Here is a 16,274-nt window from a genome sequence, read left to right on the forward strand (position 1 = left end):
CTCGACCTCGTAAAAGTAACAAAGCCTGCTAAATAAACACTATCATCACGGTGTCCCAATGACTCCACTCGGAGCTAAGGGCTTTCTTCTTCTTCTACACATACGTGTTGAGCCATAGAGAACACAAGGTACTCCACCTTTGATCCCCTAATGAGGACTGGCTGGTGGGTCTCTGGTTTCCTCCTCCTGAAGTCAATAATCAGCTCCTTGGTCTTGCTGACAATGAGTGAGAGGTTGTTGTTGTGCCTCCACTAGGCCACGTTTTCAATTTCCATCCTATATGCTGATCTGTCACCTTTGATTCGGCCAGCCACAGTCGTGTTACCAGTGAACTAAATATAGCTTTGGAGCTGTGCTTAGCCTTACAGCCATAAGTATAAAGCAAGTAAAGCAGGGGCTAACTACTCAGCCATGTGGTGGACCTGAGTATATGGAGATTGTGGAGGAGATATTTCTGCCAATCTGAACTGACAGGCGTCTGCAAGTGAGGAAATCAAGGATCCATTTGCACAAGAGGTATTGAGGCCAAGGTCTTAGAGCTTATTGATTCGATCTGAGGGGATAATTTTATGGAATGCCGAACTGCCTCAGAGACTGAAAACACAGGGTCATCAGGGGCTGTGGGAGTTCACATCAGGAAATCATGATAGGTATTGATCAGTAATATCTCATCCCCACTGATGATCAACACAGGCAAACATCACATTGAGTGATTAGCCCACTAGTCTACTTCCTCTGTACTCATGACTCTATGGGTAGGAACAGCTCAAGCACTACAAGTTTGCTGATGATATTACTGTTTTTGGCAATGAGTCAGTGTGTACAAGTGAGACAGGATTGAGTGACGTCAGAACAGCAATCTCACCCTTAGCACCTAGAAGGCCAAGGAAATGATTGTGGACTACAGCAAGGTGAAATTGGGAAAACAAACATCAGATCTCATTGAGGGTTCAGCAGAGGGAAGGCAATCAGATTCAATTTCCTGGGCATCAGCATCTCAGAGGATCTATCCTGGGCCCAAAACATTGATGCAATCATGAAAAGGGCACATGTGGCTGTATTTCATTATCAGTTTGAGGCACTTTGGCATGTTACCCAAGAGTCTTCTAAATTTCTACAGATGAACAGTGGACAGCATACTGGCTGGTTGCATCACAGAGTGGTATGGAGCGTCCAGTGCGCAGGACCGTAAGAAGCCATTGAGAGTGTTATACTCAGCCAGCTCTGTCATAGGCACAGCACTCCTCACCACTGAGACAGCGCCTCAGTAAGGTGGCATCTGTTACTAAGAACTGACACATTCAGGATATGTCCTCTGCTCATTACTGCCATCAAGGTGGTAGAACAGGAGCCTGATGACCCATGCTCAGCAATTCAGGAACAGCTTCTTCCCTTCCACTGTCAGATTTCTAAATGGTCACAAACTCATGAACTCTGCCCTAGTATTCCATTTATTTATTTTTGTAAGTTATAGTAATTTTATGACTTGCACTGTACTGCGACTAACAAATTTCATATCAATGATAAAAAATCTGAATCTAAAGTTTTTCACTTTACTTTGGTACATGTGACAATAATAATCCAATATACCACACCAGTCTCTCCATTAGAAGCCAAATTTTGCTCAGGACTATATGCTTTTGTAGATTGAAGTCGAGTTTATTGTCAGATGGTCAAATATCGTGAGGTAGAGAAACCACTTGCCCCAGCATCACAGGAAAGCGAGTTTTCCACTGTACCTGTACTACACCTTACTTGTGCTTATGAAAATAAACAACTTGAATTGCCGTGGATTGGAAAATTAAATGACCACTGTACTATTTCCGCTGTGTGTAGTAAAGGGGAACAACTGAAGGGGGAATAAATAAAAGAAACGCCCAGTTCACCTTTGCTTCACAGATGCTGCTGAATATTTTTGCTCCAAATATATATTCCTCCAATTTTGTTTTTGCTCCTGATTCCGGCGGCAGGAGAATAAAACGGGATCAGCGCAGGATCCATGTGTAGGTTTTGCTGCGGACTGGCTCGCTAGGAAATTTTATCATGTATCCTCACCTTGTAGTGTTCGGCGATCTCGCCAACGGGACCGGTGTGGTGACCCTGGTGATTTCTGGAGGTCACGCACACCACGCAGATCAGCTTCTGGTCATCACTGCAGTACAGCTTCAGCCTTTCGTCGTGCTCCTGGCAACGGAGCTCCGGCTGTGCCGACACCTCCTCTAGCTTCAGCTTCATGACGTTTTCCACGATATTGGACACGAACCGGTTCGGTCTGAGTGTTTTCTGGGGCAGCTGAGCCCGGCATTGGGGGCAAGAGGCCGGCCCTCTGTTGGATCCCCAGTGCCCTAAGATGCAGGCCCGGCAAAAGTTGTGACCGCAGTCTACTGTCACCGGCTCAGCGAAGTACTCCAGACATATAGGACAAATCGCTTCATCTTGCATCGACTTCAGCACGTCCAAATTCGCCATTTCTACGTCCGACTCCGGGATCGGGGAATTGTTGCTTTTACTTTCGTTGTACTAGGAAGTCAGCTGCTTCCGGGTACGATTCACTGCACAGATCTGAAAACAAAAAAAAAGTCCCAAAGAAAGAGGGAGCAAGTAAACATCTATAAATGTTGTGTGGGTGACAGATGGAGTACGAGAAACTTGGAGAGAACAAAGGGTGGATTGGTGTAAATGTTAGTAAGGAAGCCAAAATATGTTTCAGTGTTATGTGACTGCGCCTTTGCACTGCACCAAGGGCACTGAAACCTCGTCCGGCCACGTTGCTAATCAGTGAGTCAGTCAGCACGAGAGAGAGCATGACCTTTCCGTCTATGCTGGCCAACATCCCTTTAAATTACCTTTTCTATCCATCCACCTTGTCAGAGGTCTTCAAACATTGTGATTGCACCTGCCTATAACGTTTCCTCTGGCAAATCGTTCCATTCGCTCACTATCAAACATTACCCCTTAGGTCCCTTATTTTCCCTCTCTCACATTCGTCCTTCCCGCCTCGCCCAGTATTTGACTTCCTTACTCCACGATAAAGGATAAGAATGTGACTTTAACTCCACTAATTTTTATTTTTGCCCCTCATGTAAGATCGCTCCTCGGCCTCTGACACTCCAGGGAAAACAGTCCTAGCCTATCCAGCCTTTCCTTATGACTCCAGTCGCAGTAACGTTCTCATGACCTGATCGCAAATTCGGTTCCACATTCCTGTCTACAGCGCCCTCGCTCCTGTCTCTTGATAATCGCTTGCGACCGTACCCTTTGCGAGAGAGGTCCAAGAAGTCACAGTCTTCTTAAGAGAAAAATAAAATCATCTGCACCGGAATAGTTTTAAACAGCGATTCTTGGGTTCTGGTTCCTCAAGGGAGACCGTGGGCTAAGGGACACGGTAGAAAGAGGTTCCGGGGACTGAGGGGAGATAGAGGTTCCGAAGGGTGGGGGGAAGAGACAGAAGTTCCGAGCGATGAGGTCGAGGGGAGTCAGAGTACCCAGGGGCAGAGGTGGGGTGGGGAAGAGAGGTCCCGTGGGTTGAGGCTAAAACGAATGATGCTGAGCCAGTTTTCACTCCCACAAGATGATTCCCCGTCATCATTTAATTAACCGTGCACTAGGACCCAGCGGCTGACCGTCAGTGCACCGGTAGTCGGCACTGCATCAGGAAGTGGGCGGGGGAACTAATATTCGACTCTGATTGGGGAGGCACGGCTGGTATTGCTTGTCAGTGGGAGAGGCGAATACGATCAGGGTCGGACTTTGAAGAGAGGAAGAGTCGGAGGCCAGTTACTCAGGGCGGGCGGGGGTGGAGAGAGCGGTGAGAGGGTGGGGGAGGGTGAGTTCAGGGTGGAGGGGAGGGGACGGGTGAGGGTGATGTGAGGGATGAAGGTGAGGAAATGGGGAGGGGTGAGGGCAGTGAGGGGTGAGGGGAGGGAGGAGTGAGGGGTGAGGGGAGGGAGGAGTGAGGGGTGAGGGGAGTGAGGGGTGAGGGGAGGGAGGGGTGAGGGGTGAGGGGAGGGAGGGGTGAGGGGTGAGGGGAGGGAGGGGTGAGGGGAGGGAGGGGTGAGGGGTGAGGGGAGGGAGGGGGGAGGGGTGAGGGGTGAGGGGGGAGGGGTGAGGGGTGAGGGGAGGGGTGAGGGGAGGGGTGAGGGGAGAGGGGAGAGGGGAGAGGGGAGGGCGGGGTGAGGGGTGAGGGGAGAGGGGAGGGCGGGGTGAGGGGAGAGGGGAGGGCGGGGTGAGGGGTGAGGGGAGAGGGGAGGGTGGGGTGAGGGGTGAGGGGAGAGGGGAGGGAGGGGTGAGGGGAGAGGGGAGGGAGGGGTGAGGGGAGGGAGGGGTGAGGGGAGGGGTGAGGGGAGAGGTGAGGGGAGAGCGGTGGGGAGGGGGTGAGGGGAGGGGGTGAGGGGAGGGGAGGGGTGAGGGGAGGGTAAGGGGTGAGAGAGAAGGGTGAGGGGTGATGGGGAGGGGAGGGGTGAGGGTGATGTGAGGGATGAAGGTGATGAGATGGGGAGGCGAGGGATGAAGGTGATGAGATGGGGGGGCGAGGGGTGAGGGGAAGTGGAAGGGGAGGGGGGAAGTGGGAGGGGAGGGGGAGAATGGGGAGCAGACAGGGAGGATGGGGAGGGGAGGAGAGGGGGTAGGTGGGGGGAGTGTGGAGGGGTGAGAGGAAGGGGAGGGGTGAAAGGAAGAGGGAAGAGTGATAGTGAGGAGAAGTGAAGGGTGAAGGGTGAGGGGGAGGGAATGTTCGGGGAGGAGGAGAGGAGGGATGAAGGGGAGGAGCAGGGAAGGTAGAGGGAGTGGAGCAGGAGAGTGGGGGTTGAAGGGGATGAGGAGTGGGAGGAGGGGAGTGGGGTAGGGTGTGAAGGGGGAATATAGAGGGGAAGTGTGGAGCAGAATGTGGAGGGGTGAGGGGGAGTGGAGGAGTGAGGGGATGGGAGGGATGAAGGTGAAGAGATGGGGAGAGGGGGAGGGGAGGAGAAGGATTAAGGGAGGGGTGAGGGGTGAAGGTGAGGGAAAGTAGGGGCAAGAGGTAAAAGGAGGGTTAGGGGTGAGGGGAGTGGGGATGAAGAGAGGAAGGGTGAAGGGAAGTGGGAGGTGAGTGGTGAGAGGGGAAGGGGTAAGGGTAGGGGAAGGGCAAGTCAAGGGGAAGGGGAGAGCTGGGGTAAGGGGAGGAGATGGGAGGGGGAATGGGCTGAGGGTAAGTGGAGGAGGAGCAGTGGAGGGGTGAAAGGAAGGGGAGGGTAAGGGAAGGGAAGGGCGGAGGTGAGGGGAGGGGAAGAGGAAGGTAAGGTGGAGGGAGGGGAGAGTGGGCGGTAAGGGGGAAGGGAAGGGGACGGGAGTGGGGAGGTTAGAGGGTGAAGGGGGAGGGTGGAGATGTGAGGGGATGGGAGGGATGAAGGTGAGGAGATGGGGAGAGGGGGAGGGGAGGAGAAGGATTAAGGGAGGGGTGAGGGGTGAAGGTGAGGGAAAGTAGGGGCAAGAGGTAAAAGGAGGGTTAGGGGTGAGGGGAGTGGGGATGAAGAGGGGAAGGGTGAAGGGAAGTGGGAGGTGAGTGGTGAGAGGGGAAGGGGTAAGGGTAGGGGAAGGGCAAGTCAAGGGGAAGGGGAGAGCTGGGGTAAGGGGAGGAGATGGGAGGGGGAGTGGGCTGAGGGTAAGTGGAGGAGGAGCAGTGGAGGGGTGAAAGGGAGGGTAAGGGAAGGGAAGGGCGGAGGTGAGGGGAGGGGAAGAGGAAGGTAAGGTGGAGGGAGGGGAGAGTGGGCGGTAAGGGGGAAGGGAAGGGCCGGGAATGGGGAGGTTAGAGGGTGAAGGGGGAGGGTGGAGATGTGAGTGTGGAGTGCAGTGTGTATGGGTGAGGGGGAGGGGAGGGGTGAGGGAAGGTGTGAGGGTGTGGGGACAGGGAGGGGAAGGAAAGGGGGAAGGGTGAGGAGCAGTGGGGCGGAGGCTGGATGGGGAGGGTGTAGTGGGGAGCGGTGAAGGGAGGGAGAGGGGAGGGGGAGTGTAGAGCTGTGTTTTTACTGGATCAGCTGATTGATTCTTCCCAAGTTTTCTTTTGTCTGTTGACTCTATTTGGCAGTTGTACACCGCAATATGGGAAAAGTGGAAATGTTCTTTTGGGGCAAAAAAAGGGGAGGGGAGTGCAGAGGAGTGAGGGGAAGGAGGGGGAGTGGGGATGGGGATGGGAAGGGGGAGTATAGGGTCAAGGGAGAGGGGAGGGGAGCAGAGTGGAGAAGGGGGAAGTGAGTGCTGTAGTGGGAGGGGGCAGTGGGCAGAACAAAAAGAGGATGGGGAGTGGGGAGGAAGAAAGGGGTGGGGAGGGAGGAGGGGAGGGAGTTTTGATGGGGAGAGGAGAGGGGAGTGGGGATGTGAGGGGGGCAGTAAGGGGAGGGGTGGTAGGGGAGGAGGAGTGGGGATGGGAGGGGGAGTAAGGGGAGGACGAGGTGGGGATTGGGGGAGTAAGGGTAGGGGAGGAGGAGGGGATGGGGGAGTAAGGGAAGGAGGAGGTGAGGGTGAGGGGTAGTAGAGAGGTGAAGGGGAGTGAAGAGGGAATGGAGTGGTGAAGGGAGAAGGCAGTGCAGCAGTGTGAGGGGCAGAGGGGAGGGGGAAGGGACGATGGAGAAGGAGGGAGGAGAGGTGGAGAAGAGGGGGTTAGAGGGGAGAAGGGGATGGGGAGATGGCAGGGTTGAGTGGAGGAGGGGAGGCGGATGGAATGGGGGAGAGGGGGATGGTGAGTGGGTGGAGGTCAGGCAGGAAGGTGGAGGGTAGGGGGTAGAGGGGGGATGTGAGAGGGGTGGGAAAGGGGGAAGGGGAGAGTGAGGGGAAGGGCAAGGTGTAGGGGTGGGGAGGGGATGGGAGGGAATGGATGGGGAATGGGCAAGTATGGGAGGAGAGGGGGAATAGGAGGGGAAGGGTGTAGGTGGAGAGAGGAGAGGTGGGTGCTGGTGAAGGTTTGTGGGGATGGGTCCATGGAGGGGTGTTGGAGGTTAGGGTTAGGGATAGGGTATAGATGGAGGTGAGGGGTTGGAGGGGAGAGAATTGTGGATGTTAGGTTTGGAGATCTAGGCAAAGGGCTGGAGGAGAGACGGTTGTGGAGGTTAATATTCGGGGTAGGGTTGGGAAATGGTGATGGGTGGGGAGAGAGGATGGGGGTCCTGGTGGGCAGAGGGGGTTCTTGCTGTGGATGGTCTTTGCCTGGTCTGCTTGAGGAACAGTTGTTCTGGAGCACCATACTACTGTACATCTACCTGTAGGATAGTGTGGGGTGCTCCTTGCGTTGGTCTACCTTGTGGGGTGTGTGGATCTGTTATGAGGGATGTATGCGGCTGTACATGACTTCAAAGAAGACGTACCTTCTCTGCTTTGTGTCGTTTTCAGTGATCTATTTTGTACTATGGTGCAGTGGTACTCACATCTATGGTGATGAAACACTTTTGAGAGGTTGGTTCTGCCCAAGCAACGACCTGGAACCCCCACTATAATAGATCTACAGTGGATATGATCTCACTGGCTCTTCACATGATCTTCGATGTCCAGGACAATACTAATACTTTTGTCAGGCTGCTGTTTATTGATTGCAGTTTAGTGTTTAACACAATCATTCGTACATTTCTGATCAAAAAGCTTCAAAACCTGGGCCTCCGTACTTCCCTCAGCATCTCAATCCTCGACTTCTTTACTGGAAGACCTCAGTCTGTGCGGATCAGAAATAACATCTCCACCTCGGTGACAATCAGCACATGCATATCTCAATAATGTGTGCTTAGTCCACAGCTCTACTCTCTCTACACTTATGACCGTGTGGCGAGGCACAGCTCAAATGCCACCTATAAATTTGCTGATGACACTAAAATTATTGGCAGAATTTCTGATGTTGACAAGAATGTGGACAGGAGCAAAATAGATCAACTGGTTGAGTGGTGTCACAGCAACAGCCTTGCATTCGAAGTCAGTAAAACCAAAGTATTGATTGTGGACTTCAGAAAGATTAAGATAAGGGAACACACTCAGGTCCTTATTGAGGGATCAGAAGTGGAAAAAGTGAGTAATGTCAAGATCCTGGGGTCAATATCTCTGAGGATCTATCCTGGGCTCAACATATCAATGCAATTACGAGAAAAAGCACAACAACTGTTATATTTAATTAGGAGTTTGGAGAAATTTGTTACGTTACCAAAGACACAAGACGCTTGGAAATTTCTACAGATGTACCGTGGAGAGCATTCTAACTGGCTGCATCACTGTCTGGTATGGAGGGGGGGGGTGGGTGTGCGCTGCACAGGATCAAAAAAAGCTGAAGGAAGTTGTGAACTCAGCTCCATCGTGGGCACTTTTGGCCCTAGCGTCCAGGGCATCTTTAAGGAGCAATGCCTCAGAAAGGTGGCATTTACCACTGAGGATCTCCACCACCCTGGAAATGCCCTCTTTTCATTGCAAGCATCAGGAAGTCCATAAGACATGAGAGCAGAATTACACCATGCAGCCCATTGAGTCTGCTCCATCATTCCATCATGGCTTATCCCGGAATCCACTCAACCCCAAACACCTGCCTTCTCGCCATATCCTTTGCTGCCCTGACCAAACAGGAAACAATCAACTTCTGCCTTAAATATATGCACAAACATGGCCTCCAGCTCAGTCTATGGCAGAGCAATCCACAGATTTAATGCTCTCTGGTTAAAAAAAGTAAAAATTCCTCCTTGCCTCTGCTCTAAACAGTCGCTCCTCAATCTTGAGACTGTATCCTCTAATTCTAGATACCCCCACCATAGGAAACATCCTCCACATCCACCCTATCTAATCCCAGAACAATCCTCATGAACTTCGTCCGGACTCTCTCCACCAACAACATGTCCTTTCTGAGATGTGGGGTCCAAAACTGTTGAAAATACTCCAGGTGTGGCCTGACTAATGTCTCATTCAGGATCGGCATTATATCCTTGCTTTTTTTTTCTATTACCCTTGAAATAAATGCCAACATTGCATTTGCCTTCTTTACCACAGATTCAACCTGTAAATTAGCCCTTCTGAGAGTCTTCTGATGTTTGAACCTTCTCCCCATTTAGATAATGGTCTGCACTATTATTCCTTTTACCAAAATGCATTATCATACATTTCTTAACACTGTATTCCATCTGCTACTTTTTTTGCCCATTTTTTTCAATTTGTCTAATTCCTGCTACTTACCCCTCCACCTATCTTTGTGTCATCTGCAAACCTTGCCACAAATTATCTATATTATCTATATCATTGACAAACATTGTGAAAAGTCCCAATACTGAACCCTGAGGGACACCACTAGTCACCGACAGCCAACTAGAAAAGGCCCCTTTTATTCCCACTCACTGCCTCCTGCCGGTCAACCATTCCATTATCCGGTATCTTTCTCATAATGCCACAGGATTTTATCTTGTTAAGCAGCCTGAGTGGCACCTTCTCAATGCCTTCTGAAAATCCAAATTAATGAAGGTGGTACAGGAGTATAAAAGCACACACTCAGTGATTCAAGAAAACAACCTCTCCCTCAATATCGCAAAAACAGAATGCAGAACAAAAGGAAAACAGTGTAGAATATAGTGTTTATACATGTGCGTAGTGCAAACCCACGTATATTTGAAGTTCAAAGTACATTTTGTATAGCTTTATAAAGTGTTTAGAAATTACACAATCTGGAGATTTGTCTGCTGGAGGCACAGGCAACCACAAAACTGGAAATACAAAATAACTACATTTTTAAAAAGACAAACATCAATTATGGGTAGAGGAGGGAGGGAGAGAGTGGAAGTGAGAAAACAAAAAAAAAAATCATGTAAGCAATAAAGCAAGCATCAGCATTCAGAAGGAAATTGAGTCCATAAACCTGGAGCCTGGAGCAGCAGGAGTACGCCCAATAGTCTCAGTTCATCATACAGAGGGGCCAATCGTAGCAAAACTTGCAGACACTAGATCCAGAGCAACTGGAGCACAATACAGCCTCACCGCCAAGGAGAGCACAGTAAAACATCATGTAGCAGAACAGACTTGACACCCTCCTCCAGTCCTGCTAACATGTCGTTTCAGTCCATTTAGCTCAGTGTTTAAATTGCCCAAGCACGGGCTTATTCCCCGCAGCCGGATTGGGGCCCACCGCAGCGATAAACACTGGGCCACTTCTGGCCCGTACTCGACCCTTTCAAATCAGTGGGGTGCTTAGATGGATCAAACCTTGCTCCCAATTTAGCAGGATGGGCTCCAAAACAACTCCGCTTCAACTTTTCTTCACTCCACTCGTTCCAATTTTGTTTCTGACTCCAACTTCTCCTGGAACATGCTTCGACCTCACTCCTACTCTGTTTCACACCCGCACGCCTCGACTCGGATCAGGCTCGCCTCCTCATAGTTTGTGGTGATTGGTTACCACTACTTTCGGTGTAAGAAGTGTGCATTTGTGTGTGTGCGCAAATAACCACATGCATGTGTGTATACGTATGTTCGTGGAACCCACATACAATCTGGGCACGTAAGAATGAGGAATTCTGCAGATGCTGGAAATTCAAGCAACACACATCAAAGTTGCTGGTGAACGCAGCAGGCCAGGCAGCATCTCTAGGAAGAGGTACAGTCGACATTTCGGGCCGAGACCCGAAACGTCGACTGTACCTCTTCCTAGAGATGCTGCCTGGCCTGCTGCGTTCACCAGCAACTTTGATGTGTGTTGCTACAATCTGGGCACTTGGTTTTCACAGCTAGCCTGGTCTCCAATACCCTCTTGCTTCCTGGCCAATCAACCAAGGCCTTGTTTTGACCAGGCACCATGGCAACTGATGAGCAGAAAGCATCCCACATTAACAGAATTCAAATTAGATACTGCCCCCAGCCTCAGCATTCAGTGTTTTCACAGAGACTGACACTGCACCCTCTGCACAACAACTCTCTCTCCAAGTGTTTACCCGGGCCCCACCCTAACACTTTCATTACATTCTGCTTTATTTTCCTCTGTCTTTTGTTACTACTTATTTCTCTCTGTTTGGGCACACCTGGCAAGACGAGCATTTTTCATTCATCCGTGATTGCCCTTGGGAAGGTGTAGGACCCACTGCAGGTGTTTCATATAATTTGCAAATAGCACAGGGCACATTATGAATCCTATTATTTCATTAAAACTACCTTGGAATGAAAAATGAAAGAATAGCTTCTGAAGTTATTTCCGATGTTCCCCAACTTCCCTCATTTGCCCATCACCTCAGACTCATCTGGATCCACCATCTCTCACTCCACCCCTTACCTCCACCTTTTAATTATGGGCTAGCTCTCCTCCACCTTTTAATCCAGTCTTGAGCAAAAACATCAATTGTTAATTCCCCTTCAATACATGCTGTCTGACCTGCTGAGCTCCTTCAATGTTTTGAGTGTTTATTTTTGAGTCTCTTGTTTGTTGATTTTTGGGGTTTCTCACTCCTAAGGTACAGTCTCCCCACCTTTATCTGTTACTTCTCATCTCAAAATCATCAGTCGTCCCCAGCCACCATACTCTTTTAACCACCGTTGATTTTCAAAGTCCTCATGTTTGTGAATCTGGAATAAGATCAGGAAATGCTGGAAATGCAGGTCAGGCAGCAGCTGTGAAGAGTCCTGGCAACATCCTTGTGAATCATTTCTGCACTCCTTTCTGATTTTGATGTTCAACTTTACCCAGACAAATGATCTTCAACTTTGGTGCTGGAGTTTCTGAGTGATTGGGAGAGGCTGGCCTTCCTCGGTATTTATTGCTTGGAAAATATGTAAACAAGGAGTGACCTTAAAGAAGTGTTTAAAATTATGAGAGATAAGGTGGATGGTAACAGGGTGTGTGAGTCCAAAACTATAGGATATAGGTTTAGAGAGAGAAGGAAAAGAATGTAAAAGGTAACTTACGGGCAAATTTTTAATGCAGAGGGTGTGAATAAATGGAATGAGCTTCCAGAGGAGGTGGTTGAAGCAATTACAGTAGTATCATTTAAGAAGCAGTTGAATACGTATATGAGAGGGCAGGGCGTGGAGGGATATGGGCCAAATGCAGGAAATTGGGATGAGCTAGGATATTTATATGGTCAACATGGAATGGTTGGGCCAAAGAATCTGTACTTTTGCTGTATTGGTTTATGAATCTTAAAATGTTTAAATTACAGAGGGATGGAGTTCAAAAGGGAGTGAATGATATATGATACTGGTTGTGAGAGGGTGGTGTTGGCCTGTTGATCATGGCTGATCTACCCATTGAAGGTATAAGTAGATGGATAAAAGGATTTTTAGAAAACGAATTAAATTTGTGTAAGGTTGTGACACTCTCAATTTCCTGTCCATTTAGTTAAGAGGTTGTACTGCATAGAAACAGCCCTTCCGCACACCAAGTTTAAGATGACCTATTTTGCCCTTCCACATTAATCTCATCTGCTCGCATTAGGACCACATCCCGCTATGCCTTGTCCATTTAAGCATTTGTCTAAACGCCTATAAATTGTAGTGATTGCATCTGGTTCCACCACATCTTCTGATAGTGCACTTCATATATGATCACTCATTGTGTAACAAGAATTGCCCCTCTGATCTCCTTTGAACTCTGCTCTCTTGCTTACTTAGAATATATATTTAAAAAAAACCCTAAAATCATTAATCATTTGAACAGGCTTTTCATTCAATTTTTGGTACCATCCAATAGCACTGGGGCATTGATCTCCCGTATTTTAGGTTATATGCTGATCCTTCAGTGATTCGCTACTGCCATCTACTGGGCGGTAGTATATTTAATTCAGCCACCATTGTTTCAATTGCTCTCAGGAGCTCTACTCTATATGCCGATCCTCATTGACTTCATCCAAATTAATGACTTTAGCTTGATGCATACATCAATTACTTCCACTTTAGTGTCAGGTCCTCCTCTCTTATTTGATGTTCCTAAAGCATCAGATCATTTGATCAACATTCAGTATTGGATGAACAAAACATCATTCTAACTAAAGGACCACACATCAAAGTTGCTGGTGAACGCAGCAGGCCAGGCAGCATCTCTAGGAAGAGGTACAGTCGACGTTTCAGGCCGAGACCCTTCGTCAGGACTCAATATTCTAACTAAATACTGGGAAGACTCCAGCTGTGTATTTAATCTCTATCCTAACATCACTATATCCCTGAAATTGGGCTAAACTACTTGCGGCCAGGTGTCACATTTGATGTTCTGTTGATTTGCATGCTTCATATTTACTAGCACTTACAAATAACTACTACCAGATTCCGATTAATTGGGACACGTCAGGACCAGTACATTTTGGCCCAATTAGGCAGCTGCCCCAATTTGCCAGTTACATGGAAATTATGTATTTAAATAAAACACAGAGCACAGAACTCTATCAATACTACTACAGTGCTAAAAAAAACTGTATTAGTTCCTACTAGTTATCGGAGGACTCCATCCAGTGCATTTGATTGACTGTAAATGAACAAAATCAGCACAGACACCTAGTGTAAATAATGGACTGCTTTCATACAATTTTCAATGATTGCATTATCAAAATCTTCATTTTCATTGTAAAATTCAAGATGACCTTCAATGCCTTCAAATTTTTCAAAGTCCCTAACTTGTTGAGGTAGTGAAAGAATTTCATTTTTCACTCCCAGCCATTTCTGGGATCTCCAAGCTCAAATGCTTAAAACGTCAGTGAGCAAAATAGTTTGAATTGTCTTTCTGCTTAGTTCTTGCCAACTATTAATGACAATCACCACTTTTGAGCAAAACCACACACAGCTGCAGCTACATGGAAACTGTCTGCAGTAAGCTTGGTATAGTGTCTAATGGCCACACAAATCACGTGCCTGAAATTGAAATATCTTTATTGTCATTGCATAGTACAATTTGTCATGCACCAATACAGTGAAAATGAGTTTACAATGCTCTAATACTCAATGCTATAAAACATCAAATAAAATAAATAAACAATAAATAAAATCAAGTGATCAGCCAGTACAAGCAATAAAAGAGTGCAACTCAGAATCATGACAGTCATAAAACCAGTATTAAAGTAGCAATATAACAAATTAATGGATGATGCTTGATCGATTGGTTCAGAGCAATTATAGCTCTGGGGAAAAAGCTATGAAGGAATCCTGACTATTCTTTTAAAAACGCAAACACGAGGAAATCTGCAGATGCTGGAATTTCAGGCAACACACATAAAGGTTGCTGGTGAATGCAACAGGCCAGGCAGCATCTCTAGTAAGAGGTACAGTTGACGTTTCGGGCCGAGACCCTTCATGAGTCCTGATGAACGGTCCCTGCCCGAAACGTTGACTGTACCTCTTCCTAGAAATGCTGCCCGGCCTGCTGCATTCACCAGCAACTTTTATCTGACTATTCTTTTGATGAGTTTTGGCTCAAGAGCTGTCCCAAAGAAGCAGCTGCCCTGATTAACCAATGGCCCAATTAACTGGAGTCCATTGTATTTCCATCATGCATCTACACCCAAATCTTTTTCTTCAGCTCATCTGACACTGAATCCCTCAGAGATCAACAGGGCCCTGGAAGGTGCTGTAGAATATAGAGGTCCAGGGCTACATGTACTGTGTTTGTGTGTGTGTATCAATGAAAGTGGCGACATGGGTAAACAGAGTCATGAAGGCAGCATAAGGCACACTTCCCTTCAGCGGACTGGTATTGAGTACAGGGATGTCATGTTGCAGCTGTTGAAGACATAGGTGAGACTGCACCTGGAATATTATGTGCAGTTTTGATCACCACATGATGTATGGCTATAATTAAGTAGTCAGGGTGCAGAAAAGATTCACAAGGATATTTGCTGAAATTGAGGGCTTGACTTACATGGAGAGACTGAATAGGCTGGGATTGTTTTCTGTGGGGCGTAGGAGGCTGAGGGGTGACTTTATTGTCACAGTTCTTTTCCAAGAGGAAATATTTCAAGCAGCCCAGAGGGGCAAGCTGGTGGGTATATGGAATGAGCTGCCAAAGCAGTAGTGGAGGTGGGTGCAATTACACAGGGATATAAAGTTTTAAAAGCTTATGGACCAAATGCAGGCTAATGGGACTAGCTCTGGCAGCCAAAATGGTTGGTATAGTCAATTTGGGTGGAAGAGCCTGTGTCTGTACCTTATGACTAATACAATGTGTTCCTGCTTAGCATTGCACAGTTAAATGTTCAGCAATCATTTTCTGTAAATCATAAGGGCTTGAAGAACTACTACTACTACGTCGACTCAGGCCTAGGGGGCTGACGTCGGGCACGATGATGGACTCTTCACTTTTCCCTCTCCCTCATCAGTGTGTTCAGCTCATCGACATTAGCCGCGCCGCTGTCTTCTAGGAGCGTGTTGACCACAGTCTTGGGAAGGCGCCCAGGGTTCATCCTCCCGTGCTTGGGCTCCCATATGATGACTAGGCTGGCAGGTAGCTCGGGGTGGTGTAGACAGTGCCCCGCTAGTTGCAGTCTATTACTGTTGTACTCTGATGTGTTTTACCAATTGTCAGCCTCCAAACAGAAATGGATGTCTTCCCTCAGTATGGACTAGTCAGGACCAAGGGCCTGTTCCTATGCCTTCTCTCTGAATCTGTTAGTTGGAACCACAGTTACTTCAGTGCTAATCTGAAACAAAAATGCTACAGTGCTGCATTTGGATTTGGTAGTCTTTAATTCTTTCCGTAGAGGCTATGGTTACATGACAGCAAAGTGGATCAGGTTTCATCTAACTGGGCTTAAGGGTCCTGCATGGTAACACGCTTCTGTTATTGAACACACACACACATCCAGGCAGTGGAGTGTATTCCAGCTCAACCATTGACCTTCCAATCCTACAGTTTTTCTTAGATTTTGGTGGATATTAGTCAGTTTGGTAAATACAGGAAAAGTGAAGCTGGGAACAGTGGGTTTGTGTTGGACTGGTCACACGGAAGAATGATGAGACAGATTAAGAAAAGAAAGTGCAGGACTCTCGTATTGGAAGATGAATAGAGCTATGAAAAGTAACTGAAAATACTAGTGACCTGAGAAAATACAGGGGTAAAAGGAAGGGAATCTCCTGTGTAATCTGGGCGGCTAAAGGACATAGATTAAGTTGGGGATGGAGAGGAGAAGAAACGTTTAATGGGGATTTTGAAAGTAATGTCTATTTATTTTTAACAGAATGATAAGTGCCTGAAGTGCACTTCTGGGAGGTGGGTGGGTGCAGTGAAGTGAAGTAGATATGATAGCATTGTTAAGGAGGCATTTAGACAGGCACATAAACAGGCAGGGAACTGAGGGTAATCTTTATCAACATAATTTCAATTA

The 16,274-nt window shown here is 47.9% G+C and overlaps 1 protein-coding gene across 1 annotated transcript in view; it reads right to left on the reverse strand.

Annotated features, from left to right (window-relative positions):
* LOC134347303 (nuclear factor 7, brain-like) overlaps nucleotides 1–16,274 on the reverse strand; it is a 90,110-nt gene that overhangs the window by 30,382 nt on the left and 43,454 nt on the right. Inside the window, exon 9 of the mRNA XM_063049702.1 lies at nucleotides 2,056–2,520. Coding sequence (XP_062905772.1) covers nucleotides 2,056–2,520 — 465 coding nt within the window. The remainder of the gene's footprint in view (nucleotides 1–2,055; nucleotides 2,521–16,274) is intronic.

Source organism: Mobula hypostoma, chromosome 5, assembly GCF_963921235.1.
Source record: "Mobula hypostoma chromosome 5, sMobHyp1.1, whole genome shotgun sequence".
NCBI classification, from domain to species: domain Eukaryota; kingdom Metazoa; phylum Chordata; class Chondrichthyes; order Myliobatiformes; family Myliobatidae; genus Mobula; species Mobula hypostoma.